Source organism: Nasonia vitripennis, chromosome 2 (assembly GCF_009193385.2).
Source record: "Nasonia vitripennis strain AsymCx chromosome 2, Nvit_psr_1.1, whole genome shotgun sequence".
Taxonomy (NCBI): Eukaryota; Metazoa; Arthropoda; class Insecta; order Hymenoptera; family Pteromalidae; genus Nasonia; species Nasonia vitripennis.
The window spans coordinates 16,107,845-16,133,988 of record NC_045758.1 but is presented as its reverse complement, the minus strand read 5'-3'; the positions used below and the strand labels follow the sequence as shown (position 1 = coordinate 16,133,988).

Below are 26,144 nucleotides of genomic sequence, written 5' to 3'. Positions count from 1 at the left end.
GCGCCGATGCGATAAGAAATTCGGCCGAGTGAGATAAGCGCTCGTGCGCTTGCACCTGTATAACCCCCACCGCGCCGCGGTCTCTCTGGCTTTGACGCGGTGGATGTCGGAGATGAATTTTTGGAGCTGTGTTTGCGCTGCGGTAAATGCGGTTATTCCTTTGCTTTTTTTTAAAGAGAGATAAGAAAGATTTCGGGTCCACGCAATCGGCGTGAATTTTTAATGAAATTTTACGACGATTTTCCGCCGCGTTACACGCCAGATGGCGGAATTTATTATCAAAAGCTGCCCTATAAAATCCTTAGGAATTCCGACGGATTAAAGCAGTTTTGCCAGAAAAGAGAGGATAATAAAACGGGGAGGCGGCTCTATGCCGCGGTAGTTGCGATGCATAATTTGCAACGGCTTAACCGGCAATTTATATTCATTGCAACAACTACAAGTTGCAGTTCGCGTTTTCATAGAGTGTATACCTGCGTAAGATGGTTTTTCGAAAGAGTGTTCATGCGCGGCGGATTAAAATAATTTCGCCGCCGGTTAGCGGTGCGCGATAAACATTCCATTTCGCGTAATTGCGCGCTCTAACAAATTTATTAGCGAAAACTTAATATTCATCACAGAGCGCGGTTCGAATTAAAATCGCGTTTGCTGCGAAAGTTCTTATAATCTCGTCGCGCGATGTCGGGTAATCCTTAAATTAAATTCTCCTCACGAGAGAACGTGGACCCCGCTGCGCGCGCCCGCGACGTCTCCTCGTCGGTAAACAAGTGAACGCTTGAAGTAGAGCCGTGTGAATATTTTATCGTTAATGCCCGTGTGATTATCGGATTTTGTGTGTATTATGTAAGAAAATTAGCCATTAACATCCAAGTGCCAATCAATCCTCGTTATATTCAGCTTTATTCAGGTGCAATAAAAGCCACTATTTTTATCGCTTCGGCGCAGTCAAAAGTTCCAAACAGTCGTCAAGCCTTTGTCTCCAGCAGTCGAATGCTCGGTCGTCGGTATATCTAGACCCTCGGCAATTCGCCCTCCGAATCGTAAAGCCGATAGGCGTTAACTACTCCGCGAGCTATCTCTCCGCAGTCCTGCCTGCATTCTGCAGAGCCGAAAGCCTGATTAATAGGGACGCCCGAGACTCCTCTCTCTCGGCCTGTTCTCTCATGCACACGGAAATCCCCTGAGCGCGCTGCATCGGAGTCTCGCGAGTCATCCAATGATGATTGGCCGCCGCAGTGCGCGCGCGCGAGCTTCGAACTTTCAAAGGCTCTCAACGACGAGCTTGATTAATAACCCCTTGGCTGCTTACGTGCTCTTTTTGCCCGTCCTTTTTTGTTGCGTCTCGAGCGCCGATGCAAAATGATGGTCCTTTTCACGCAGCCGGTGTGTGCAGCGGGGTCGAGTTGAAAAATGATCGTCGCGCGCGAACGCCGCTTTTGGTGTGGGATTGCTTTTTAATTTTGACATCGGCCGACCCGAGCGGGCATTGCTTGCTTTGTTTCTCCACTCGACGAGCTGTGATCATCGCGATTATGAGATCGTATTAAATCGAGTTTAATCTTTCACTCGCTCGGTTTTTATTAATGTTTCATTGAATGATTCAAGAAAATATAGCTTTGTTTTGTGCGAATTGACCTGTACCATAAACGACTGGAAAAAGATTGAACTTATAGCTTCCATGATTCCTCGGCTTCAACTCCACCAGGATCATCAACTCTAAAGCAAAAAACCGTCCACACGAAATTATTTCTTCAACAAGAATTATCTCATCCCGCTCTAATTCCCAGCAGAGGTTCATTTTTTACCAAAAGCATCGCAGTAGACACCTCATTTTTCTTCCCGGCCGCGGCCTTTTCTCACGGCTCTGACGCACTGGCCGCGCAGGGTCATTAGCACATCGAGGCATTAATATTAATGCAGAGAAAGAATGATTAAAGACAAGATTTCGTACACAGGACGGTCAAAGATTCGCTGCTTTTTGCGTCGCTGTTGCATTTGCCTAAGCTTAGACCGGATTAAGTTATTCTTATTTACGGGGCGATTCGTTTCGTTGTCCGGTATATCACTAGTATATTCCAAAGAGCTCTACACGAAGACACTTCCGCAGCTCTCTGTTATCCCAGCACTATTTTTCGGGCGACGAGAGCGTAACAGGTGCGGCTATAATTACGACACACGCGATCGTTCCCGCTCGAGAGAGAGAGAGAGAGGGTGAGAGAGAAAAAACTCGAGGAAATCCTAGGAAGACGAAAAGAGCTCGGATAAATAAGTCGACGAAGGCATTTACAACCTCTATATATATACATATACACGAGGAAAAAAAAATGTTATCGCCACGGCCGGATAAACCTCGAGCGGGCACACAAATTAAATAAGTTTTTACGGCGACGAGGACGACGTACACCGGCGGGCTTATCTCGATGCAACCTCTCTTTTTCTCTTTCGGCGCGAGAGGGAAAATAAATGAGTCGTAAAGGCGTAAAAGCACGGGCGGAGCCCTTTATTTTGTCGGCTTTCTTATATTATTCCGCGGCATTTGCGAGATTAGGACGGTGCGCGCTGCTTTTCGGCAAATTTCGTCCGGGTATTAAATGGTACCTCTTATATATTACAGTGTAAATGAGATCCGTGTGATATCGGTCGCAAGAAAGGTTCGAATTATTCCCTCAATTAATCCATCCTATACCTCCGGGACAACAACGACACAACGCGTCGCAAAAACCAGTCAACCCAATACCCCGGAAAAAAACTCCCCGCGCGCGACTCAAAGGCGCAATCGCAATTACTCATAACGAGCTTACACTCCGCGAAGAAGTATAGAGGCCGCAAAACAATGGAATGACGATTAAAAAGCCCTACGCATCGCGCGCGTCAATTAACACGGTCGGCAGAAGAAGCCGCGCGAGGAGCGTAAGAAAAATGAATGAAAGTCGTACATGCGCAAGGGGGGCAATTTTGCGCGCAGGTGAAAGAGAGACGGACGCGACTATACGCGCGCTTTGCTTTTTTTCGTCTCGCGAGCGACGGCTTTGACTTCAATTATACGCTGGCGTTTGTTCTCTCTGCGCGCGCGGGACTCGGGAGTCCGTGAAATTCCGTGTACACAGAGCCCAAAGGGCAAAAATCGTCCGGGAGAAAAGGAGGAGGTTCGCTTACTTTGCGTTTGACTCGTGACGTTCTGCACATATTGTTTCGACGCAGCGCGCGCCTTTTTTCGACCTTTGTCGCTCGGCTGCCGCGCGGACGAGGGAAATAATTAGCGCTCGTTTGCGAGTCGCTGTTCGCGGAAATTCCGATTGCGCCGCGGCTTTCATCATGGGCTGCATGCACTCGGAGCTGCTTTTGAGCATAAAGAGAATGAACAAGTCGACCGCGAGGAAGCTCCTTATCCTCTGTATATGTTAATAACGAAAAAGTGAGTTCTCTTGTATAATAACGTCTTCAGAGTTTCGAAAATGCACAAATGTATACCTCATCTCCCTCAATTATTCGGAGTTCTCTTTCGCGTTCCGATTAATCTTTTTCTCCGTCTACTAGCTACACTACACGGTTTCCTCTATATATCGATTCCTCTTTCTCTCGCTTATTAATCCCGCGCGTTTTCTCTCCGTCGTCGTCGTCGTTGTCGTCGTCGTCGGATGTATTCCTCGGGCGCCCGGGTAAATTGCTAGTTAACAAGCGCGAGAAGGTCGCCGTCGCGGTAGACGTTCTGAATGAACAAGCAGCAGCGGGTTGCCTGACCACTCCCCTGCGTTACCCGCATGATAAAAAGCCGGAGAGAGCGTATTTTCCGGGGGAGGAACATGCGATTGGATTTTGCCGCGGAGCCGCGTGCGGGATAATATAAAAGATGAATAAAAGAGCGGCCATGTATATGGCTGCGTTTTGTTTTTATTATTAAAAGAACGACGAATATACAGGGTTTTATACGTGCAGAGCAATATTTTTTATACGAGCGGTAAGTGCGCGACGGAAGTGGAAGCGATATATATTTTCTCGCTGCTGCGAGTTTTCCGAGAAGAAGAATTTCGTGGAAAACTTTTCGCGCGAGGGAAACTCTCTCGAGTTGTTTCAAAACGAGCTTTTCTTTCCCTCACTTCGTACTATATAGGTGATATTGATTGATACACGGCCTGTTGGATGTATATAACGCAAAGTTTGAAAAACTCGTACGATATATCATTACGTCTTCCGGGCGGCGAAACACCTTGCGCGCTCGCTCTAATGCCCGAGATCCGGTCTCGGCTGCAATAAACGACGCCAGGACTCGCCCTCGGAAGCGCAGAGTCAACGGTTATTTCGCCGCGGGCAAGGGACTTTAAACTTTACAGCGACGAATATAGGTGGGTAATGTGGGACGAGGAGGCCAAGTAAGATATTTCGCTGATCATCCAAATTGACCGAGGGGATCGTGCTCTAGAATTTCGCCCCGTAAAAATTCCCGATAAAAGTGCGTCTAAAGATTATAAGATACGCCGGAGCGAGTAAGGGGCGACTCGGTTACTAACGCCACCCCGTGGAGCTCGTTCTCCTCTCTCTCCCTCTCAAGCGCGCAAATTGACATGAAAACGTAATTTCGCTCTCGTCGGCTTCTCCCGCTCTTTTTATCGCGCGGCTTTTAAGCCGGCATCCACATAACGAGGAACAATAAACGAGAGCGAGAAATTGATTTTCTGCCGACGCACTTGTTCTCAGCGGCGGCGCGAAGAAACGCTACACTGCTGGCACTTACGCCTTTTTTTATCGCTCGCTTCTTACGGCCAGTCGGAGAATCGCGCGCGGGGCGATGGGTCTTATTCAAATCGATTTTAACGCCGATGGTTTCGCTGAAACAATCATTTCCGCAGCGGCGTGTCTTTACGGCGCGAGGGGGACGAGAGCTCCAAGTGTTATGGCTCCGATATCGAGGAACACTCCCGCGCGTAACGTACAAGTGCGCCGGCTGGCGTACTGGTCCGTGGGAAATTTGAATTTTTCTCGAATGCCAACGGCAAACGCATGGAGTACTCTCGAAAAACTACACTCGAAACGTCGCAAAGCCGCGCGAGGACGGCCCTCGGGAGTAGCGTCATCCTTCGAGAAAAAACTCGCGAGATTTTAAAGAGCACCGCTGCCAAAGCAGCCTTTCCAATAACCAAAGTACACAGAGAGAAAGAGAGGGAATAACGAAGCTGCAGAGATGAAGAGAAAAAGCGCCGAGTGGTAGCTGCACGCAACGACGGGAACAAAACTCGCTCTCGGCATTCGCGGGCGCGCTTCACTTGACTCGGCTCAAAGGCCTCTGAAAAGTCGGCCGACGAGTGGCTGCACTTTCGACGTTTTCGCGGAAGGCATATCTCCGCGCGATCAAAGTCGAAAGAGCGGAGCGAGTGTCCGAGGATCGTCGTCGCAGCATTGCGGAAAGTGTCGAGAGGGCGTGACTGCGCCTCAGCCCGAGGGATGCCATTACGCTTATTATCATTATTATTATTATTATTATTATTATTATTTGCTGTTTGCACTACACTTCTCGCGCAGAGTGTAAAGTGCGCGTTTTGTTTTTTGCTTGTGGTCCTCGACCGTTCTTTTCGCGTGTACCGGTCCTTGAGGTTTTGCGGAACGGTTGTAAAAACTGTGCAGTCCTTTGTTTGTTTTTGGAAAAAGAGAACTCTGTTGTACGGCAATATTCAGCCTGTTTAATGATGCATTGTTCGCGTGAAATGTACGTGAATATTTACTTATACGAGTAGAAGGCTAATACGTCGGTTAAACTCGTCGCTTTATGAACCGCAAAGCCAAAGTCCGTCGCGGAACGGGGCACGGCAAACTGTATAGAACAGTTTAATGGTCGCTCGTGAACGTCGACTTCTTTCGCAGCAATAGTATTTTCATTCGAAAACAGGCTGTATATCGCTTTGGCTTCGAGCTCTCCACCGCAGCGTTCATTCGTTGCGGGTGTGCACACGCAGTCCCATATACTGCAGTGTATACATAAAGCGGCTTTCGAAACCATCGGCCATTGTTATTTTTGAAGCTATTGATACTTTTGCCTCTCTCGAATTTGTGTTTAATTTATGCGACCTTTTTATGTTACAGATACGCCAAGACGGTTGTCGATTCGAGCTTAACCTCGCAGAAGTACAATCCCGAGTTTTTGTCGACGGGACCGAATGCAGGAAATAAAGGCTTGTACACTAACGCGAATACCAGTGATCTTATCGACCAGCTGAGACACATCAATCAGGTTAGTCGTCGCTGTTGTATTTTTCCCCGGCGAAATTGCGCGATATTTCGTGATTTATGGGACTCTCGAGCGGCGATGAAAACGATAGCGTAATTAATTCCGGCACACACGTATATTGAAAACACATATGGCATCACGTGTGTCTGCGCCGTTCTATCGGTTAATGAAACAGTTTCATGGATGTAGCTCTACATACCAAGCTTATAATCGATCGCGAAATGCGGCATATTTCCGCTTTTTAAAAACGAAATCCCGTCGGCGACAAAAGAACAAAGGAAAAGGTCGATCCATCAAGCGTTATCCCCTCGCCAACGGTATCGCTCGCAGCTCATTTCGTCGATCGGAAGCCAGCCAGCCTGTGTATATAAACAGCGTCGGTGCATCGCGATAATCGGCCCTAACGAGCCGCGGCTAATCGAGCGCCTAAACCGAGAATAACACGGCCGATTATATAGAGAGATAGGAAAGCGCGTAGCTCTGGCCGCGCACGCATGAACGCCTGGGCCGCCGCTGACCGAGGGTGCGCGATCGTCCGGAAAAAGGTCGAGATCGTGCACGAGGGATCTAGCTATGTACACCACTTCGTTTGTACGCGGGCGGCATGTTTCGTCGGACTTTGTTCGATCGAGTTTGAAAGAACAAGTCGATTATCGGGTGAAGGTCGCTCGAGATAAAGGTATCCTTTTGGATAGGGCGAATCGGCATTTCTACGGTGTTCTCTCTGCTGAATTCCTCGCAACGTGAATTGACTCTGCGTATATTTTTGGCGACTGCCGGCGCGGGCGAGCATTTCTCTCTGCAGGCGTCAGAACCGGCCGGCGTCGTCGCCCTCGCGAGATTTCATATCTGCAGCTTATATGCGCCACGTGGAAAGGCTCGAATAATCGCGAGAGAGGAGAGAGCCGACTGCACGACGGCAGTAGTCTCGCACACGCGATACCATCGCCTCGCTCGAGTCGTCCCTTGCTCTCGGATTTATCTCTTCATTCGGGACTGCCGGAGACGATGTTCCTCCGCAGCTTATCTCGTCCGCTTTACTTTCTTTTATTTTCTTGCACGTCCTATTCGTTCATCGCTTTATATCATTCGAAATTCCGGGAGTTAATTATCTCTCGGCAAGCGGAGCCCCGAGGCTTCGTAGCGATTCATTGAAGTATTTACTCCAGAAAAGCTCGCTGCTTTTCGCCCGCGCAAAGAGCTCGATTTCTCGAATCACGGCGCTATATGTATATATATATAACGTATACGGCAGCAGCCGCAGATAAGCGGGTCGAGATTCGCGCACAACACACACACACACACAGGGCGGGTTAATTATTCGCGCGGCGCGCTATGGCTGCAGCGGCGTCAAACCGAAATTGAAAGCGTTCGCGAGTTTCCGCAACTGCCGGCGCATCCGCATAGCCGTTAAAATAGTTCGCGACTTGAATTTCTCTCTGGAATTTGATTAGTTCGCGGTCCGCAGCTAGCTCTCGTTATAATTGCTCGCGCGGCTTGGTACTTCGAAGCGCGAAATAGTGGCGCGTAATTTTGCGAATTAAATTTATAATATCCATATAATCTCTCTCAACTCTTATCATCGATATACTCGATATCCATAGCGAGCTGTAAAACGATCGAAGGATATTAACGAGGACGATACACGCTCTCGCGTGTTATGTGTATGTAGGGTACACGCAATAATCTGCCCTAATCGCTCCAGACCTAATTTCCTCGTCATCCCCCAAGACCGCAATATCGCAGTTCCTAATCCCTATACCTGCGCGCGCTCTGCTAAGGCTCCCCTGGCGATTGCGCGGCAGAGATACACGGCCAAGCCGCACGAGTGTCTCCTCTGCCACTGTACACGCGATTAGGGCCAGTCGACTTTTACCGCGCGGGTATATACGTAATAGTCGAGAGGGCTGCGCGCGAGAAACGCTTATCTCGCTGATGGAAAGCGAGGATAATGCGAGATCTTAGATTATACTTGTACGTTTTCGAAGGGGATTTGGCGTTGTTTTATTATTTGTCTCTTTTATCTACGATGTCGAGGGCTCGCTGCGACGGCTGAAGTAGCGACACTTTGTAATTTGCCCGACAGTTTACACGTTTGACGATACGACACGCAGTAACGTGCAGACGGCTGTATCATTAGCCTGTCGTCACTTTTCTCGGCGATAACGAGGCTGTCAAAAAATAGCGCTATATAGGCGTACCTGCACTAAGTTTTCCGCAGACGCATGTATGTTCTTCCGAGAAACTGAGAAAGTTGAAAAAGTAGATTAGGGATTACGTCTTGCTCAACTCGCCTCTCGATTAGCCTCGCGTTAAAAAATTTATAAAACTTTCTCAGCGGCGCACGGCGCGCGATTACAATTTAAAATCATCCCCGCGCCTGGGTTTTTCAAATTCAACAATCGTTATGCATTCGCAGGTGGTACAGTCGCAGCTGATGTCAGCGCCGGATACGGGCGCTCTCCTCGCGGACGAGGCCCTCGAGGGCTCGGGCAGTGGTGACAGGCCAAGTTGGGGCAGGAGGCCCGGTCTCCACGACGACGTTGACAGCGACGACGAGGACGCCGACGACGAGCGCGACGACGGCGAGGGATCCGGCTCCGGCGCGGGACCTTCCGTTATCGGTAAGCTTTCATCCTATATATTTTATATCATCATTATTGTTCTAACGATTTTTTGACCAACGTCTGTCCGTCCTTGCAGAACGAATCGAGCCCGACCACGGCCAAAGCAACCCGGAGCAGAAGGGCTCGGCCTCGCAGTTCCACGTGAGCCTGCCTCTGCTGGCGGCGCTCCTCTTGGGCAGTTGCTCGCTGCGCGCGGTCTAACGCCTCGTTCTGAATTAGCCGCGACCGATTAACTGAGCTATGCTGCCATCGCCGCCGCTATCGCTGCATCTGCTGCTGCTATACCGCCGCTGCAAATCGTATTCGTGCGAAGGCTATCACAAGCGAGGAAAGAGGAACGACGACGACCACGTGGATTCAAAGGAGAGCGCGAAAAACCCGACAAGGCCAAGGCTCGTGACTTCGAACGATTAAACAGGATTTTAAAAATATAAACAATGGAGGGCGACTCATGCTCTTCTGCAAGACCATCGCGGGGTGTATTAATGCGAGGACGAGAGATTTGTTATTAAGACGATAAGTGACGCGAGGAGGAGGAGAAGGAGGAGTAAGGAGAGATCTGTATAAATGCGCGGGGAGAGATGCGATCTTAAGGAGTAGCGTGACACGCCCGCGTGCGAAAGTGTTTATAACGCGGCTGAAAGGCAACGTCTTTTATTTGTCGTCTTTTCGCCTTATTTCCTGCTCGAGTGTCTCACTCTCTCTCCCCTATTTTTATAGTCATCATTATTATTCTTTAATTTAGTCTCCTCTGTTTCTTTTTGTATCATCTTTACTATCCGCTACACTATTACGTATGATATCAATTACCGCTGTTTACTATTAATACTATCATTTTTATTTTATTTTGAACACGCTTTTTTTATCTCTGCGGCGAGCAGACCGGCGCGTTTATAAATATAGACACTTGCGAGGCGGCATTCGACTCTCTTTTCTATCGCTGATGCGTATATTATTTATAAGTTGGTAATGCTGCCGGCCATCCGTGTATTTGATCATGTGCTATCGAAACTTTTAGCGAATGGTTCGCGCTTTTGACAATTGTTTTCTTTTTATTACTATACTGTGCACTAGGTGTATCTCGACGGTTATAGTTGTAAATAGGTAGCGAGCCCCGGAAGGTTATATATCACACGAGGAGAGCAATAATTTGAAGGTGAGATAATATTGCATACATGACTAAACGTACTCTATGATAAGTTACTCGCGAGAAAAAAAGAAAATACACAGAGGTGGGATCCCGACGCTTGACTCTCTCGATATCACTCGGGATTAGCTGTACGAAGCACTTTCGCCATTGAAGCACTTTCGGCATCTTACCTCGGCAAAAAAAAAGAAAGAAAGAAAATAGGCCACCGACAGCGCAAAGCAAAGTGTCCGCTCGTAAGCTCGCGCGCCGGGTTCGCTCGCTCACGCTCGTGTATACTCGTCCTCGTCGACGAGCAAGTCAACGAGCATATATACATATACGATATATAGTCGAGGCAAAGAAACGTGTCCGCACGCGAGCCAAGGCTCTCTAGTGTGTGCGTGTGTGTGTGTGTGTGTGCAACTGTCGAGAGGCGCCAATTACTCGAGGGATAAGCGCGGGCTCGTTTAACGCTCCTTAAAACGGATTAGCGCCGACGAGCTTCTCTCTTTCTTTCTCTCTCTAGCTCACTTTCGTGGCAGGCAAGATTGAGATTCTCGCGCCTCGAGGTGCGGGGGTGCTGCCGTGGGGGAGAAAAATATACGAGCGTTAAAAGTCGAGCGGACGTGCGAGAACCGCGAAATTTCTCCGAGAGCTGGCTCGACTCTAAATAACGCGAGCGGACACGGGGCTCTCGGGGTTTCCCCTTTACGGAGCTCCCGTCACGCGTTGTTTTATTTTTTAAACGTTGATTGGTTTCTTTCGAGCCTGTTAATTCGGAATCCAGTTACTGCAAAAAAAAAAAAAAAAAAAAGAATCACCGTGAATGCGAATCTGCCGAAAATAGAATTCTGCTCATTGTCCAAATTTCGAACAAAGCACAAACTTGAAAAGCCAGCGAGACTCTAAAGGTGACTGGAGAGAAAAAAGTGAGCGAGAGAGAGAGAGAGAGAGAGGGTCAGAGAGATGGCTCGGGCTAGCGCGCTTGATCGTGCGATCGAGAGGAGATAAGGAGCGGTCCTTGGTGTACGAGGATTCTCGAGATAGAGATGTATATGGTAGCGAGGAGAGATTCTTCTAGCCAAGAACCGAGAGGAGTCGAGCGGTCCAATAGATTTTGCGCCCTCGAGTCCTTGACTTTTCCAGACGATTATGCTCCGCCTTTTCTGTGTGAGAAATGTCGACCCTGTAGAATTTTCTTGCGAGTGATTCAGCGCTGAATTATTTAAATTTCACGACTTCACAGGGAGAAAAGAAAGTAAAAAAATTAAAATCGTTATTACATTTCTATGAAAGATCAAGGATTCGAGCTTTCCGAGGTATTTCAACGACGATGTATTGAAAATTGTTAACCGATTTACTCTCTAATTTATTGAAAAAGTATTAAAAACATTGTGTCTCGTATAAAATTAAGAAATGTGCACAAAGAAGTGGCTTTTAAATACCTCGGTCAAACCTGTTCAACGCAACAAAATTATGATCGCAACGTTTGTATAAATTTCTTGATTTTGCGGGGAGGATTAGTGCCTTTAAAGAATGTTTCGGGCCGCGCGACACATCGTCGATCACGCCAACAGCGATTAGTTGACTCTCGACTCGTCTCGATGTCGCACGCTTTGTTTTTCTTCTTATTTTCCATTATGTTTTCTTTTTTTATCAATAGCGTGCTATGCGTATATAAGTTTCGCGCGCTTTAGTCGATCGCGAGATTGGGAGTGTAGGCATTTAAAAGTGAAAGATTTATTTATGTAATCACTGATCCCTTTTTTTCTCGTCTCTTGTTCTTTTTTATCCCGTATCGAATGATGCAAATGACATGAGCGCATATCTGGCGCAATTTGGACGAAATGTGCGACCCAAGTGTTGATTAGTAATGTTATAAGCGAGAAAGAGAAAAACGGAGAGATTGAAGCACTGCGGAGTATTGTAAATAAGAGAATGTGTGATGTATTTATATATATATATATAAATATTATAAATAATTATAGAATTATTACAAAGCTAAATACTACAGCTATAATGTTATCAGCATCGACCTACATGGATGAGACGGCACGATGGAGTAATTCATTGTGAACGATGAATGATGCGTACGCAAGAGAAGGAAAATTCGAGCGACTGTGTGTATATTGAATCGTTTAAGTGATTGTATAATTTTTAAATTAAAAAAAATGGATTAAACAAAACAGCATTGCGAATATATTATATGAAATTGCCGATGAAGAAGGACGGTTGGCGTACTGTTGGCGGTCTAACCGCGAGTACGACTGACGGCGTATTAAACTGAATAAACTAACGAGAATAGACATACGTATATGAAAAAGACAGCTCTTTTTACTTGTATCTTTTATAAACCCAACATTCCTTTTCGATCACACGCTATCCGTTCTCTCTGTATGTATTTTCTTTGTTTTCTTTTAATCGCCTCTATCATCGTTTTTTACCTAGCGTAGTCTATGTACAGTTGTTAACTTCCAATTATTTATTTTTTGGATAGACCTCAAGTATTTCAATGATTGATCGAGAATAAGCATAACCATCTTACAAACTTGTGATCAGCGCATTCCAATTCGAAAGTCATAAAGTAGAGTCAGTGGAAATGATTGGCAAGTCTTTCTATACGCGTCTATTTTCGTTCATTACAAAACACGCCATTCGTGCGCACGTGCAACACGCATACACTGCACCAAACCTATGTATATGTACATGAAACTGCAACGCAACGTATGGAACTCGAAACTCGCTTTCCGCCCGATATTGCAATTAAATATAAGTTCCGATTCAAACCGCGTACTATTCAGCGGAAGAGCAGAGCAATAAAATGCTTTTTTGCGAGTTTCGCAGCCATCTCGCTCGCTTCGTCGAGTCGAATAATTGATCGGCCCTGGTTTATTTAGAACGACGAGCGGAATCTCTCTGCTGATGCTTCGCGGAGATTGTCGCTGATGTAACAATGGCTCTCATTTGTTTCGTATTAATTCGCCGATGCCTGCGTGTCGCTTTGTATTATGCGACGTACATGTCGCGCGCGTGTCGTTTATTTCAGCGACAGCCAATCATCGATTGTTTTTCGAGTCACCGAGCGCGTTCATTCAAGCTCCACAGCTCCATTTTTATTCTTCTTTGATATCGAACTGAACGCATACTCCCGGCGAGAAGATCAAAGTGTAGAGAAAAGAGAGCTGCAGAAAAGCTCTCGCTCGCTCGAAAGCGGGTCATCAGCTCGTTAAGAATCGACGATGTCAGCGCTGACCCGCCACTAAACGACCAGCCACGCGATAATGCTGTAAGTGCGCTTCTGCAGCCGCTCTCGCGCTCATGTATTGTGTCTCTGTATACACATAGCGGGCGAGGGTTCGAATGTCGCGCAAAATGAAATCGTATATCCCGGGGCTTATCCCCGACGCCGCGCGCGCGCGCGCGCGAGAGAGGTATGCATTTCTTTCTTTTCTCGTCTCCGGTTGATAGGCGCGCTCTCCGCTGCTCTATGCATTTTTCACCGTTATTTTTAGATGCCAATCCGGTGCAGTGCTGTGTTTGTGTGTACGTATGTGCTTATTTTTAGAGGGTGACTGCAGGGCTGATGCGCTCTTTATCGCCGATCGTCGATGCCTATACTGCTGAAAGTCCGTAAAATCGAATTTACGTTTAAGCGTTGTTTAATGTTGGATATCAAAATCAATGCGACAAAATGAAAGAAAGAGTATTGTACTAACAGCCGCAGTGTTCATCACTCTTCATTTGAATTAGGCCACATCGCGCGCCAATAAAATACGGCGACACGGAACGCGTCAATAAAGCGAAAAAGGGATAGTAGAAAAAAAGAGTCAGTGACAGAAGTATGGGGCCCACGTGTCGCCGTTAGAATACAACAATATACGAGTTGCTACAGCCAACCGTCTTGTACACAATTCGTTTCTTTTTCCACCGAAAAATAAACCCCGACTTTTATGCACAACGTGCGCGTTTCAAATTCAAAGCTGCTTTTTGTATTTAGCGAAGCAATCGCGCAACACCTCGTCGTTGAAAAAAAAGTATCCTACAAGCGTGAGCTTTGCGCGGGAACGTATTCGAAAATTGTTCGCGACACGCAGAGTCCCACAGCTCTCGCATGTCACAAGTGTGTACTTAGCAGTAAACGAGGAAAAGCATTTTTGCACGCACTGCTTTTTCAGCACGAAACTCGGTAAAAAAACTTTTTTAATAATATACAACAGCGCGTTTACACTCGTATTTGTGCAAAAGATAAGCATTAATTGTTACACAGTACGGAGTAGCAGTTTTACAAACATGAAAGTAAAGCAAAACGCGCCAATAACGTTCAAAGATTGTAAACGCATACGATCAATACCGGCGAAACCCTCGCAACCGACACATGTCCCTTATCCTCTACACCGCGTATGCGAAAACCACAACAGAAAAAAAAAAAAAAAAACCAACACACGGCCCTTCGCGCGACAAGCCGTATATGCAGAGCCTATACACATATGCACACTGCACTCGAACGTCATAACACGCAGCATCGATAATGACCAAAGGCGGGTGTAATCATCAAAGCGAGTCTTTTGTGCCGAGCGAGCGATTGTTTTCGAGACTCTCCCCTGATGTATGCGCGTGTATATCGAGGGTTCGCCGCTGTTATAATTGGCTCACTCGCTTTGTTGTTATCATGCGCCTCTCACTCGATAAAGCCCTCTACGTATACTCCGTATTAATCGTGTACTTGCTCTCGAGGGAGAGCCACGTCGACGTCGTAAACATATAGGTACATATACAGTGCTTAACTTGTCATGCTGCGACGATACAATTGGGCTGAGCCGAGCTCCTTGGATGTTTGCGCTCGCCTGATGGCCTACGCTTTGGCACTAATTAATCTCTATGTATCGTCGTACGAGCGAGAGCAGTTGCGCTCGAAAGAAAAAGTACGGTGTACTATTGCGCGGGGGCGTAAAACGTGTAATTTATCGGCGCGTTTCGAACTCGCGCGGATTTTTCGGCTCGCCTCATTATGCGCGCTTGATTTAGTGCACGCACTAAAAACGATATTATACCGCGGGTGCGTTTGCATAACGTACTGCTCGCTCTCGGACGACAGTCGAACGGGAATACAACTGTGCGCGACACGTCGTAAATGTAACGCGATTTACAGTGCGCAAAAATGTAAATTTTTATGCGAGTATAACGCGTGGGCGCGAGTGAAACTGTGTGTTCTGTTGCGATGCAACAATACTGTCATTGTACATAAGTATAAATTACGACACCATCAGCCCGGTGAAATAACTCGTGATTGTATATTGTTGTTAAGGCAAATTTGCAGGCGTCGTAATGGGCTGTGTAACGATACATTGAATTCTATACTTGTCTGTAATAATTGTCTCGCATTCGAATTCGTGCGAATTTAAACCTATCGATTGGAATTTGTATAGACACATCTTTACGCAACGCTATACTCGTTGATTTAAAAACGATACATTGATGCAGTGGTTGAATGAAGGATGAGTACAGATTGGAGCGAGAGAATGCAAGTGAGAGTAATTGAGATCGTGTATATTGCTCGCAATGCGCGAAATAGAGTTAAGAGGTTCGAGAGCATAAGCGGATATACTATATACATATACAGTCGTAAAGAGTGGATATGTTGCTATAATAAATGTTACACAGACACGATGGAGAATCTGAGGGAAATTATTATTGATCACTATTGTCGGCTAATCAATTGCTGCTAGCTGACAGCGCGGAGTTGCAATTGGTATTGGTATACCTATAAAAAGACGACAATGAATACAGTGTTTATGAATGAACGAAGAATAAAATAAAATAAGGTATGATATTAAATTTCGCATTCGTATTGTTATTTTTCTGTTGGAATTGCCGAGAAGATGAGAAAGAAAAATCTATAAATAACGATTTATTAACAACTTTTTCTGTATTATTTACAAGTTTGTTCAAAGGAAAAATGAAGTTTCCAGTAATAACATGTACAATTTTATGTAAATTGTTTATCAAATATGTATACCGGTATACGTTTTCAAATATTGACAATTTGGTGTTTTAATGTTGGGTGGAACAATATTATTCTCATAAACAGTTGGCGTAGCAGAGATGTATTGACTTTCGTAAAATTTCAGAAATTTCATTCGTAGCTTGAAAAATACGACAAGATACTGTGCGCTCGACTTTAATACCGTTTTGATACAGGTTTACTCATATCGTGGAGGACAATATAATACGTTGTCGAGTATAATTATAAAAGATATTTATGAAATACGAGTATTGCAAACAAAGTTTATGAAATAACGCAGTTTAAAATATTCAAGTGCATTATATGTACATGCGTTTGCAAGTGCGTATCTACAACGCTAAAAAGGCTTAAAAAATACGCGAAAGTTTCGTAGCAAATGTACTTTGTCGTATTAACAACTAAATACTAATCAGGTAAGACTCGCTAATCACTAATAATATAAGGGTGAAGGACTCGACTACTCCCAAGTTAAGCTTTTGATCTCGGCGATTATTATTGTTGCATCAGTTGCAGTAGGTATATCAAATACTGATCTGTAATGTCAAGAAAACGTGTTGGGCACTGCGTGAATTTCACGGTGATTCGTGTATAAAATCCAACTGCGATAAGATAGGACAGAATGCTTGAAAAACTAATCCGTCTCAGTTCGATAAACTCCTTATCGGTATTCCTAATATTCCTATCGAGTAGGCGGTTCAATCCGTCGGATTCGGAAAACTTTCTAGCACTTGGCGTGAAGAAAAAGCTCGTGAAAAGCTCGTGAAAAAGCTCGTGAAAAAGCTCGTGAAAATGATCGCAGCCCAGGATTCACTCGACTTCAGTCAGTTCTTTTCTCGGAAAAGCAACGCCCACTCGAGTAATTACGCGCGCATCATCGCGTCCTTCACCGATCAAAGACTCATAGCAAGCACTGTCGCTATATCGATATGATATCACGCGAGGAACTTCTCGAGTAGCTTGATGAGGCTCTCGATTCCCTCCAGATAGTTGCTGTCCACTTGGCCGTCCTCGGCTGGAAAAACGTGGGCGAAGTCGATCATGCAGGCCCGCACCCAGTTCTGCTTCTCCTCGCAGGTGCTGCTGAGCTCGTGCAGCAGAGCCGCGTAGTCCTCCTTCATCTGGATTATGTCCGCGTCGAAGTTGTTGGAGTACGAGTGCGTCCGGACGAGCTTGTGCACCGTTATGTCGGGCACTTTCTTTGGCGTGTGCTTTTTCTCGAGATCGTCGATGGGCTCGACGCTGGCCTTCTCGGGCAGCGTCTCGCAATTCTGCAAGCTGATGCTCCTCTTGAGCGTCTGCAGCCTGTGAATGGTCCGGTTGATCCTGGGGCTCCTGGTCGGCGAGTCGAGCTTCGGCGATCCCGGCCTGGCCGACAGGAGTAGGTTTCCGCTGCTTCCCTTGTACGCGGACTTGTCGAGCTTCGCGGGAAAGGTGAAGATGCTGCTGTTGCTGCTGGGCGAGCTGAGGGGCGACGGCGTCGCGGCGAACCTGCCGATCTGGTTGAGCGAGCCGAGGCTGCGCGCCGCTCCGGAGAAGGTCTTGCTGCGGCAGACCGGGGCGCGCAGCAGCGACTCCGCGAAGCTGTTGTTCAACTGGCGACGCATGTGGTGGCGCAGGCGCTTCGCGTCGTACGCGATCAGCAACGAACTCGAGAAGATGCGGTAGCGACGTTGCTCCCGGAACAGGGCCAGGATTTTCCAGAGGATGGAGAGCAGTCGGACCACCAGGTCTCGGCAGGGCGGCCGGTTCGGCCTCGCGTTCAGGAAGAGCTCCAGAGCTGCGGAAAATCAACGACGGATCGCACATTATTATTCCGTTCGCAGAAGCGACTTATTCATTATCGATTCGACTGACTCAGTATATAGTAGTCGCTCGAGAGCGCGAGAGGATACGCGAGTCGACTTTGCATAATCTCGAATATTCCAGGCCAGCGCGCGATTTTTCCCGACGAAAATAAAATAAAATAACATCGCTCGAGTGCAGGCCGCGTCGCATATTCACCTTCGACGAGAGTCTCGGAGTTGAGCTGCTTGCCGTAGTCCTTGTCGTACTTGTTGAGGCTACCGGAGGGCACGCGGTAGACCTGGAAACCGGGTATGCAGAAGCCGTAGGCCTTCTTCGTCTCGGCGTACTTGAGGTCTTCGCCGGCGCGCTTCTCCGCGGTGGCCAGGGGATCCCACGTCCTGCGGCCGATCTTCACGTCCATCACGCAGGGCTCCGTCATGCCGTCCGTTATGTCTTCCAGCTCCAAGAATCTGACGCCTGTCAAGTCGATTTCTCTATCAATAAGCTTGTCGGATTAAATAACACACTACTCGATATGTGAAAAAATTCAATCATTAGTAATGTGACTAATGATTCAATTCTTTTTAATTATAAATAATTGTTGATGGAACAAAGCTGATGCTGACGTTTGTCAAAGATCCTCATCTCTTTGGTCCCGTAGTACTTCGGCGTGTACCTGGACATCTCCACGTCGGTCGGATGTCCCGAGACGCTGAGGTTCTCGTAGAAAGCCATTTCTCGCTCGCCCTGCACCGGATTCTCGATGGGCTTCAAAACCCGGCCGCTCGGACCGCGCAACATCCCTGCGAACGTACATTTGCATGAGAAATTCAGTCGCAGCTTCGATGTTTGCACACTGATGAGTAATGTAAGAGAAACGTTGCGCTTCGCAAGCTTTTCCCAAGTATAGGTAAAATATAGCCGTACAATTGTTTTATCGTGTAATATAATCAAAGATATATGTACCCGTGTATATTTGTGATCAAATGACAGACGCGATAAAGCGAGAGATAAAAAAAACGAAGTCGGTTACAACCGAACGAAAGTGGAATCATTGTTATCAGGTGTCAGTAAAATTCGACGGCAGATCGACTTTCTCGGTAGATTATTTTTCTTCTTCAAAGCGCTCGTCGAATTGTCTGTCATTATGTGTTATCGTCTGAAATTAAAAAAAAAAAAGAAAAAAATTCAGTATCCAAACGCAGAGAAAATTTCTTACGCAACGCTGCGCATCTCTTTGTTCTGAAAATTAATAATTTATCTCGGATTCCGCAGTTTCATAAATTAAGCAGAGTTAGATTTATCGATTGTGTCTCGTATGACGGTTTAATAGCGCCTATTTCTACATTAGTGAAACGTACGATTTTTGGCAAGAATTTCGTCGTTAATTATGCGCAAATCTTCTCAATCCCGTATTCGGTATTTCAAGCAAGATGAAATAATTGAAAAAAAGTACACTTGCAACGTCACACTTGCAACGATATCGATTGCTGCAACTGCATCGGGTAGGCATGTAATCCATCCTAATGATGATGTGATTTTAATCCCTAATCACAGCAATTCCGCACAGATCTCTCTAATTTAATCCTTTCGTTCCTGCCGCCGCTGATTATACTTTATACATTAGTTTCTCGATACAGATACGTAACTGTTAAACCTCGACGGCTACCATCTTATAAATTACTAAATATAATGTCAGGTATGTATAAAAAAAAAAAAAAAATCGCACAAGCAGCCTACCTATTTTGCTCTTGTCGAAATCGAAAGGATGTCCGGCCACTTGGGTCTCGAGCAGTGCAGTGCCGTCGGGCAAGTCACACGGAGGCGGTGGCTGCTGCTGAGCGACCGCATCCGGACTCGCGACGACGTCTCCGCCGCCGCCGCCGTCGCGTGGCGGACTTGCCATCTCTTGCTTTCTTGGCAGCTTTCGTGATTACGTCGTCGGCTTCCTTGCGATTAGGCTTCTGTGTCGACAGGAGAGAGTATGTGTTTGAGCATTGTGTTGTGGTTCGATTAAAAATAATCTCTCTGCTCGTTAATCGGCGGAAATTAAAGCGTGCAGTGCTCTGTTAACTGTTTATTTTTTTTCAACTTACAATACGTTCACTCTGCTGCGCGAGACAGTTTCAAATCGAAGACATTCTCTCAAACTACTGCTCCGGCCGATTTTAAAACTCGACTGTACGCGCACTTGAAGACTTAATCTCGAGGCTAATTAACTGATTAATAAAGTACAGCTGCGGCTGTCGTAAATCGCCACATTTTTATCAATACCGGAAAATTTCAAGCCGAATGTAAACACACAGGCGAGCGCGAGCGCGAGCCGAATACTAAATTGGGACGATCGGCTTCGGTAAAACCGTGAAAAGTGACGAAACGCTCTCGACGTGAGAAAGGAATATCTAATCTACACCCGCGCGCGCGCGCGCGCGCGAGCCAGTCTTACCTAATCCGTCCACTATCTACTTCGATGTTCTCGCTTATGTATGCAAGCTCGAATTTTACTCTCGACGAACGCCTTATCTCTCTGCACACATTCTAAGAGCTGCAATCGTTTCGAACGCGTAATTACAAATCGCGCAGCGCAGGTAAAATGGTAAAGTGTCAAGTGCAAAGGCAAACGCGAGCGGTATACATACACACACACACACACACACACACACACACATATATATATATATATATATATATATATATATATATATATATATATAGTCGACGATTTCAAAAAGGTTTTTCCGGGAAAGCGTACACACGCGTTGTCTAAAATATTAGAGTCGTGGGATGAACCGTTAGACGCGCGAACGAGCAAACACAATAAATCCGACTTTTACATAAGCGCGTGCGCAGAGAGCGCTTTATTTGATACTGTTTATGCGCGGCTTCGCCTATGATTCACGTAAAATCGTTTATTTCTTCTCTTCGCGAACACACACACACGCGCGAGTGTAGCTGCAGCGACGTTACGTAAGCAAATTGTCAAATTATCCATTAGGCAGTAAAAATTAACAAATTTTTTTCGATTACCTTCGCAGTCACTCGTAAAATCCACACACGCCTCAATTGAGCGGAGAGAAAAAGAACAATGCGTTTCTCGGCCGTTCCCGGAAAGTCGTTATGAGCGACCGACAAAGAATAGTAGAAATCTAGATGTCATTCTGCTACACTCCTTCGCGCGAAATCGCTGAAACCCGACTAAAAGCACTTTTCCTCCCAAAACTATATATAAGTACATACGAGTATGCGCGTACTCGTCCTCACATGATAGCGGCAGCGAGTCACGAGTAAATCGCGAGCAAACGAAGAATAAAAAGCTCGAGCGAACGACGAAAATCCGACTGTTGACATTCGAAGAAAAAACACAAAGCTCTGCGGAGTCGGTGAAATAAAAATGCTAATCGCTGATGTGCCTTCTTCAAAACAAAGGCATATCTCAGAGGCAGGCAGAGCACAGCACACGCGCCATTCGAATTTGTAATTCAAATTTCATAAACGAGCGCCGCCGCTTCCGAAGCGCGCTCTAATCGCGCCATCTACAAACTCTACCACGTGAGTGTTCCACACGACTATACTGCAGCTAACAGCGCGAATGTACTCTATAACTATAAGTTTACGTGTGTACATAGACGAGTGTTATTGTGTGTGCTATGTTTGTAGCTTAGAGAAGCGAGTGATAGAGAGATAAGCGCGCGGTGCTCCGCTATTAAAATTGGAAAAATGAATCCCGCCGTCCCGTGACTCGATCGAGTGCGCGGTGTATCGAACGTGTATGTAACACACATGCGCGACGATCGCATGTGCGGAAACGACACTCAATCCTTGAAGTGCAGCGAATTCTCCGAGTCGAATGTCGATAAATCTCGGAAATAAAATCGCCAGCTTCAGGCGCTGTAATACTCACTTGTAAATCAAAACAAAGTCAGCTGATCCGGCGTTCTGCAACATAACCTCAGATACGCGCCAGTATTTCGCTGCTGTAGCAGAGCGCGAGAAGTATACAGCTTATATCGCAGCCCTTCGCGGAGAGAACAACACTGCTGGATATTTATATTCGCGAATAATACTCGCGAGAGAGGTGAGAGAGATGCCGCGTCAGTTTCCGTGCGCGCGCGCTAGATCGAACTGCGGCGGCTGCAGCGCTGAGATATAGCTGCTGTATATTGCGCGCACACGCTTCATTGCAGTTACAGACTATAGCGTATGTAGTGCTGGGGGCTATACTCGTCTATACGCGCCGCGGACTCGATTATGCTGCAGAGTGACGTGGGATTTATGGTGTGGACTGCGGATTGTAAATCATTTTTATTTATACGATATTTTTTTATCGACTCGCTTGTGCTCGATCTCGTTCCGATACACTTCCTTTTCCTCCTGCGCCGACGCGATCGGCGTGCGGTAATGCACAGGTATCTATCGAGATTCAAGATAATAAGTGAGCGTGGGTGTAAGTATACCCACACACTTGGCTTTTTGTTATCATCCGCCGAGGACTCGTGCGGATACGTGCGCACTCGAACGTTAATTGACCGTCGGCAATTTTTTGAGGATCGCTTTTTGTTCTGCCGTTTTATCGCTTTTTCATGCTAATGCGCGCGCTCGAACTTGTATTGTATATACATCGCTCGGCGCGTCACGCGTGAGATCTCATTGTTATAATCTGGACACTTTTATTACTCGCATGAGCAATTAAATTCTCGAGGCGTGCAGAGCGAATGACGAATGCGGGCGTGACTCCGATCGTGCGCATTGCATCTCTTTGCTTGGCGGTTTTTTATCCGAAGAAGCTGCGCCGATTAATAAACTAATGGTGTTATATTAGATAACAGCTGTAAATGATAATCGTGTTGATAAATTCAATGCCAGGAAGATTCATGATCATAAGTTCTGTATTGCGTTCGAGGAAGTTCAGAAGTTTAAACTCACTGGTGATAAGGATTTTTGTTAATCACCTGACTGTCGCTCTATTTACTATAAGCGCACGCACCGAACATTCGAAAGGAATTCTGCTATTCTGCTCTTTTTATTGGAGGATTCGAAAATTCGGGCTTCGACTTCGGTTACTGTCCAAAAGACGGCGACACCTCCTGGAGTCAACTGCGATTGAAATATGTTTCCCGCCGTTGAGAAACGTGAAATAAACGCCTAGTCCAACCTCACTTTTTTTCCTTTGTCCCTCAGTTGCGGTGCTGTATTCAATTCGACGTGTTTTGATGCAGTGATATAATTAGTTACGGACATTGTCGGTTTCCTCTTCAAATCAAAATGTTTAGCATTTGGTAGTTCTCATAATTAACGTTTGTTCATTAGTTGGCTTGTTGTGCATCAGAACTTGTTTACTTGCAATGCTGTGATTGTTATTAATGAGAGACTGACAAAGAAATATACCTACAGTGACTCCGATTTGTTGTGTTGGTTTTCTAAACGTCACCTTGGACGGGTCTATTCTCGTTCTTAAGTGAACTTTTTATTGCAACTTATACGTGAGTATTAAACATTCTTTTGTTACATATGTAGTTCTTTTTCTAAAAGAAATGGCTTAAATTGCTCTTGAGTTTACTTAAGTTATTACACCTTGCATCACTAAAAAGTCCATTCATTCATTTCTATAAAGTTACTCATAGTTTAACTTACACTTTTCATCTTAACTTAAGCACATAATTAAGATTATAAATAATACTATGATTGTCACTTTCATTCTGATAATCAAAAATTTATTTTATTTATTTTAATTGTGTCAGTTACTTTTTCAAGTTTTATAAAATAATGAACAAAAAAAAGGAATTTAATTTGCTTACAAAACCAATTTATTACAAAACTTAAAGTACTCTTAAAATAATTTACATTAAATTGTGGCAGTTAAATTTTACGCAGTCCATTTCATACATCGTGTATCAAGATGAGTTCCAAGGCATTTAGTTGAACAATATCTAGCTCCACAAGGAATACATGTGTAGGTGCTTGGGAAACCACATACAGCACAAAAATGTCTTTCAGGATAGCATGAAGGTGGAGCTTGTGCTGTACTGTAGTTAGGACCATTACTATTGTAGTTTAAATCCTCCTCTACAAGTTGAAGAAAATTTTTTCTAAACCTCTGCTTGAAATATTCAGCTGATCGTGTCTTTCTTTTTCTAGATGTATTTTTGTTATCTTCTTGAAACTTTGGGGCTTTTTTGCTCATAACTGAAACAATAATTAGATCATTAGTATATTTATAAATGATATGAGATGAGAATATTCATAGTAAGACAAACAAACTTACCCAAATCAGCATGAGGATCTTCGTGAAAGTTATCTTGCTCCAAAGCTTCCAAAGCTTTTTTCTGTCTACGCTTTCTAGAATCCTCATCAAGGATGCGCTTTTGGATTGCATCTTTTATTCTTCCTGATTCTCGTCCAGCCATTTTGCGTTAACAAAATTATTACTTTATGCTAAAATGTATTCAATCTTTGAATCTTTATCCTTCTCTCTCAGTTATTGGAAATGAAATGCGATCCATCAAGTCATCTACTTTGGTTTGTAAAGTGTCTAGTATATCTTGGGATATGAATAAATGTCTCTCGTCTAAATCCTGAATAATGAATTTTTTTCCTAAGGCAAAAGTTTCATCCAGATGCAGTAGAAATTGTTTCATAGCTTCATCGCTGAAAAATTTTAATCATTATTATTAATTTTTATGAATTACATAGTTATATTAATATTAACTATAAATTTGATGCAGTATCAAGATGTCAAAAAGGAAAAGGGTTACTGCAGATGAGAAGAGAACACGAATGCTAGGTTATTTCCACGAGAAAAAGGAATTTTTCACTCTGAAGGAATTAGAAACAACTGTACCAAAAGAATGTGGAATTATACAGCAAGCAGTAAAAGATGTTCTTCAAGCTTTGGTTGATGATGGATTAGTGCACTCTGATAAAATAGGAACATCAGTTTACTTTTGGTCTTTTCCTGGGTAAAGAAATATTTTCTCTTATAAAACATTGAAATAAATATATTTAATTTATTTGAAAAAAAAATATAAAAACCTGTTACTCAGAGAAAGGATACCAGCTCTAGAAGCTCAAATAGGAGAAACAGGGAAAAAAATTCTTACTTTAGAGACAAAACTTGAACGACTGAAATGTGATATTAAAAAAGAAGAAGTAAGTAGTAATTCTTTATAACTAACTTCAATAAACAATACAAGTATTCTATATAGAAGTATTTCTCTTTACAGGAAAACAAAGTTGATTTTGAAAAAACAAAGGCTGTATTAAATGAAATCGAGATATTGAAAAATAAAGAAGAAAAGCTGAAGAAACAAATAACAAAATTCAGTGATGCTGATCCAGAAGTGATTGCTGAACTTAATAAAAAGGCAAAGGTAAACTATGTTAATAAGTTTATAGTTTGATATAATCACTAGACAAGATACAAATCCACACGTACTAAATATGTATGTTTATAGTTTTACAAGGATGGTGCCAACACATGGACAGACAACATATTCAATCTGAAAACTTGGTGCAAAAACAAATTTAATATTGAGGAGTCAGAACTAAATAAACAATTTCGTATTCCAGAAGATCTTGACTACCTAGAGTGAAGGTTCAAAGACTTTTTGAAAATTACTACAACACCAATTCTCAGAGGCAAATTTATGATAACTACAATGAAGTGGGAGATAATTGATTTGAGTTTTGACAAAACTTACCATTCAACTAAAATTCCTTTCTGAACATTTACCATCGCGGCGGCTACTAACGTTTTGCATTCGCGACCGAAATTTCTAGGTTATGACCTGAACTACGAAACTGTACTAGACTTGCCTGCATCACTTTCCATCGCATATATATTGTTTACAGAAGTATGTAGTATATATAGGACTATCCAACGAGAAAAAAGAGAATCTCACTTTATTAATAATAAAATAAAGTAAAAATTGTAAAAAAATTGAATCTTAGTTAAATATTCGTAAATATTAATTATAAAGTATTTAATTTTTTGATAAAGATTTATAAGTTCCATACTTTGTATTTTTCTACAAAATAAAGTTAAAAATTAAAGAAAATCAAATCTTTTGTAACATATTATTACTAAACGAATATCATGTACACTGGTATTTTAGAAAAATAAACAATTTATTAGTATAATTAAAAACACATTGACAAAATCGACAGTAATTCTGAGTCATTTGACGATATCAAAGTATTTCTTTTAAAAATACATAAATATACATCCCGAGATGATTTCTACATTACAGCAGGTACCTATACATAATAATTTCACACAAAAGTTCAATGTTTCATTTTCAAAATCTTGAGGAAACTGCAATTTCGACATGTGTCATCGTAACCATTTGAGTGCTGTTCACCGTA

General features: G+C 44.3%; 5 protein-coding genes across 10 annotated transcripts in view; 2 read left to right on the top strand and 3 right to left on the bottom strand.

The window, feature by feature from the left end:
* The window catches only part of LOC100121936 (division abnormally delayed protein), a 110,695-nt gene extending 99,896 nt beyond the window's left edge, over positions 1-10,799 (top strand). Inside the window, exons 6-8 of the mRNA XM_003425338.5 lie at positions 6,076-6,223; positions 8,640-8,844; positions 8,924-10,799. Of these exons, the coding sequence (XP_003425386.1) occupies positions 6,076-6,223; positions 8,640-8,844; positions 8,924-9,048 (478 nt within the window). The 3' untranslated portion in view covers positions 9,049-10,799. The remainder of the gene's footprint in view (positions 1-6,075; positions 6,224-8,639; positions 8,845-8,923) is intronic.
* Positions 10,800-11,747: 948 nt separating this feature from the next.
* Positions 11,748-21,976, bottom strand: LOC100121919 (inositol polyphosphate multikinase). Of its 3 annotated transcripts, none has more exons than XM_008204056.4 (5): positions 21,685-21,976; positions 19,524-19,747; positions 18,410-18,586; positions 18,000-18,260; positions 11,748-17,775 (listed from the first exon to the last, which is right to left on the bottom strand). In XM_008204056.4, exons 2-5 carry the CDS (start codon positions 19,687-19,689, stop codon positions 16,931-16,933), a joined length of 1,449 nt encoding a protein of 482 aa, XP_008202278.1. In that variant the 5' UTR covers positions 19,690-19,747; positions 21,685-21,976; the 3' UTR covers positions 11,748-16,930. The 3 variants fall into 3 exon arrangements, with proteins under 3 accessions (XP_008202278.1, XP_016842556.1, XP_016842555.1); XM_016987067.3 differs by lacking the exon at positions 21,685-21,976 and adding an exon at positions 20,811-21,280; XM_016987066.3 differs by lacking the exon at positions 21,685-21,976 and adding an exon at positions 19,880-20,411.
* Positions 21,362-25,838, top strand: Gaj (meiotic nuclear divisions 1 homolog). 4 transcript variants are annotated; one of them, XM_032596326.1, is made up of 6 exons: positions 21,362-21,858; positions 23,091-23,263; positions 24,506-24,739; positions 24,824-24,929; positions 25,004-25,150; positions 25,235-25,838. In XM_032596326.1, exons 3-6 carry the CDS (start codon positions 24,513-24,515, stop codon positions 25,370-25,372), a joined length of 618 nt encoding a protein of 205 aa, XP_032452217.1. In that variant the 5' UTR covers positions 21,362-21,858; positions 23,091-23,263; positions 24,506-24,512; the 3' UTR covers positions 25,373-25,838. The 4 variants fall into 4 exon arrangements, with proteins under 4 accessions (XP_032452217.1, XP_008202078.1, XP_032452218.1 ...); XM_008203856.4 differs by lacking the exon at positions 23,091-23,263 and having other exon boundaries at positions 21,410-21,858; positions 25,235-25,719; XM_032596327.1 differs by lacking the exons at positions 21,362-21,858; positions 23,091-23,263 and adding an exon at positions 21,878-22,074 and having other exon boundaries at positions 25,235-25,719.
* Positions 23,565-24,735, bottom strand: LOC107980474 (zinc finger HIT domain-containing protein 1). The gene is made up of 3 exons (XM_016987068.2): positions 24,622-24,735; positions 24,046-24,428; positions 23,565-23,966 (listed from the first exon to the last, which is right to left on the bottom strand). The coding sequence occupies exons 2-3, from the start codon at positions 24,185-24,187 to the stop codon at positions 23,647-23,649; spliced, it is 462 nt and encodes a 153-aa protein (XP_016842557.1). The 5' UTR covers positions 24,188-24,428; positions 24,622-24,735; the 3' UTR covers positions 23,565-23,646.
* Positions 23,565-26,132, bottom strand: LOC100118349 (general transcription factor IIH subunit 5). The gene is made up of 3 exons (XM_008204055.4): positions 25,481-26,132; positions 24,046-24,428; positions 23,565-23,966 (listed from the first exon to the last, which is right to left on the bottom strand). Exons 1-2 carry the CDS (start codon positions 25,513-25,515, stop codon positions 24,242-24,244), a joined length of 222 nt encoding a protein of 73 aa, XP_008202277.2. The 5' UTR covers positions 25,516-26,132; the 3' UTR covers positions 23,565-23,966; positions 24,046-24,241.
* Positions 26,133-26,144: the final 12 nt, after the last annotated feature.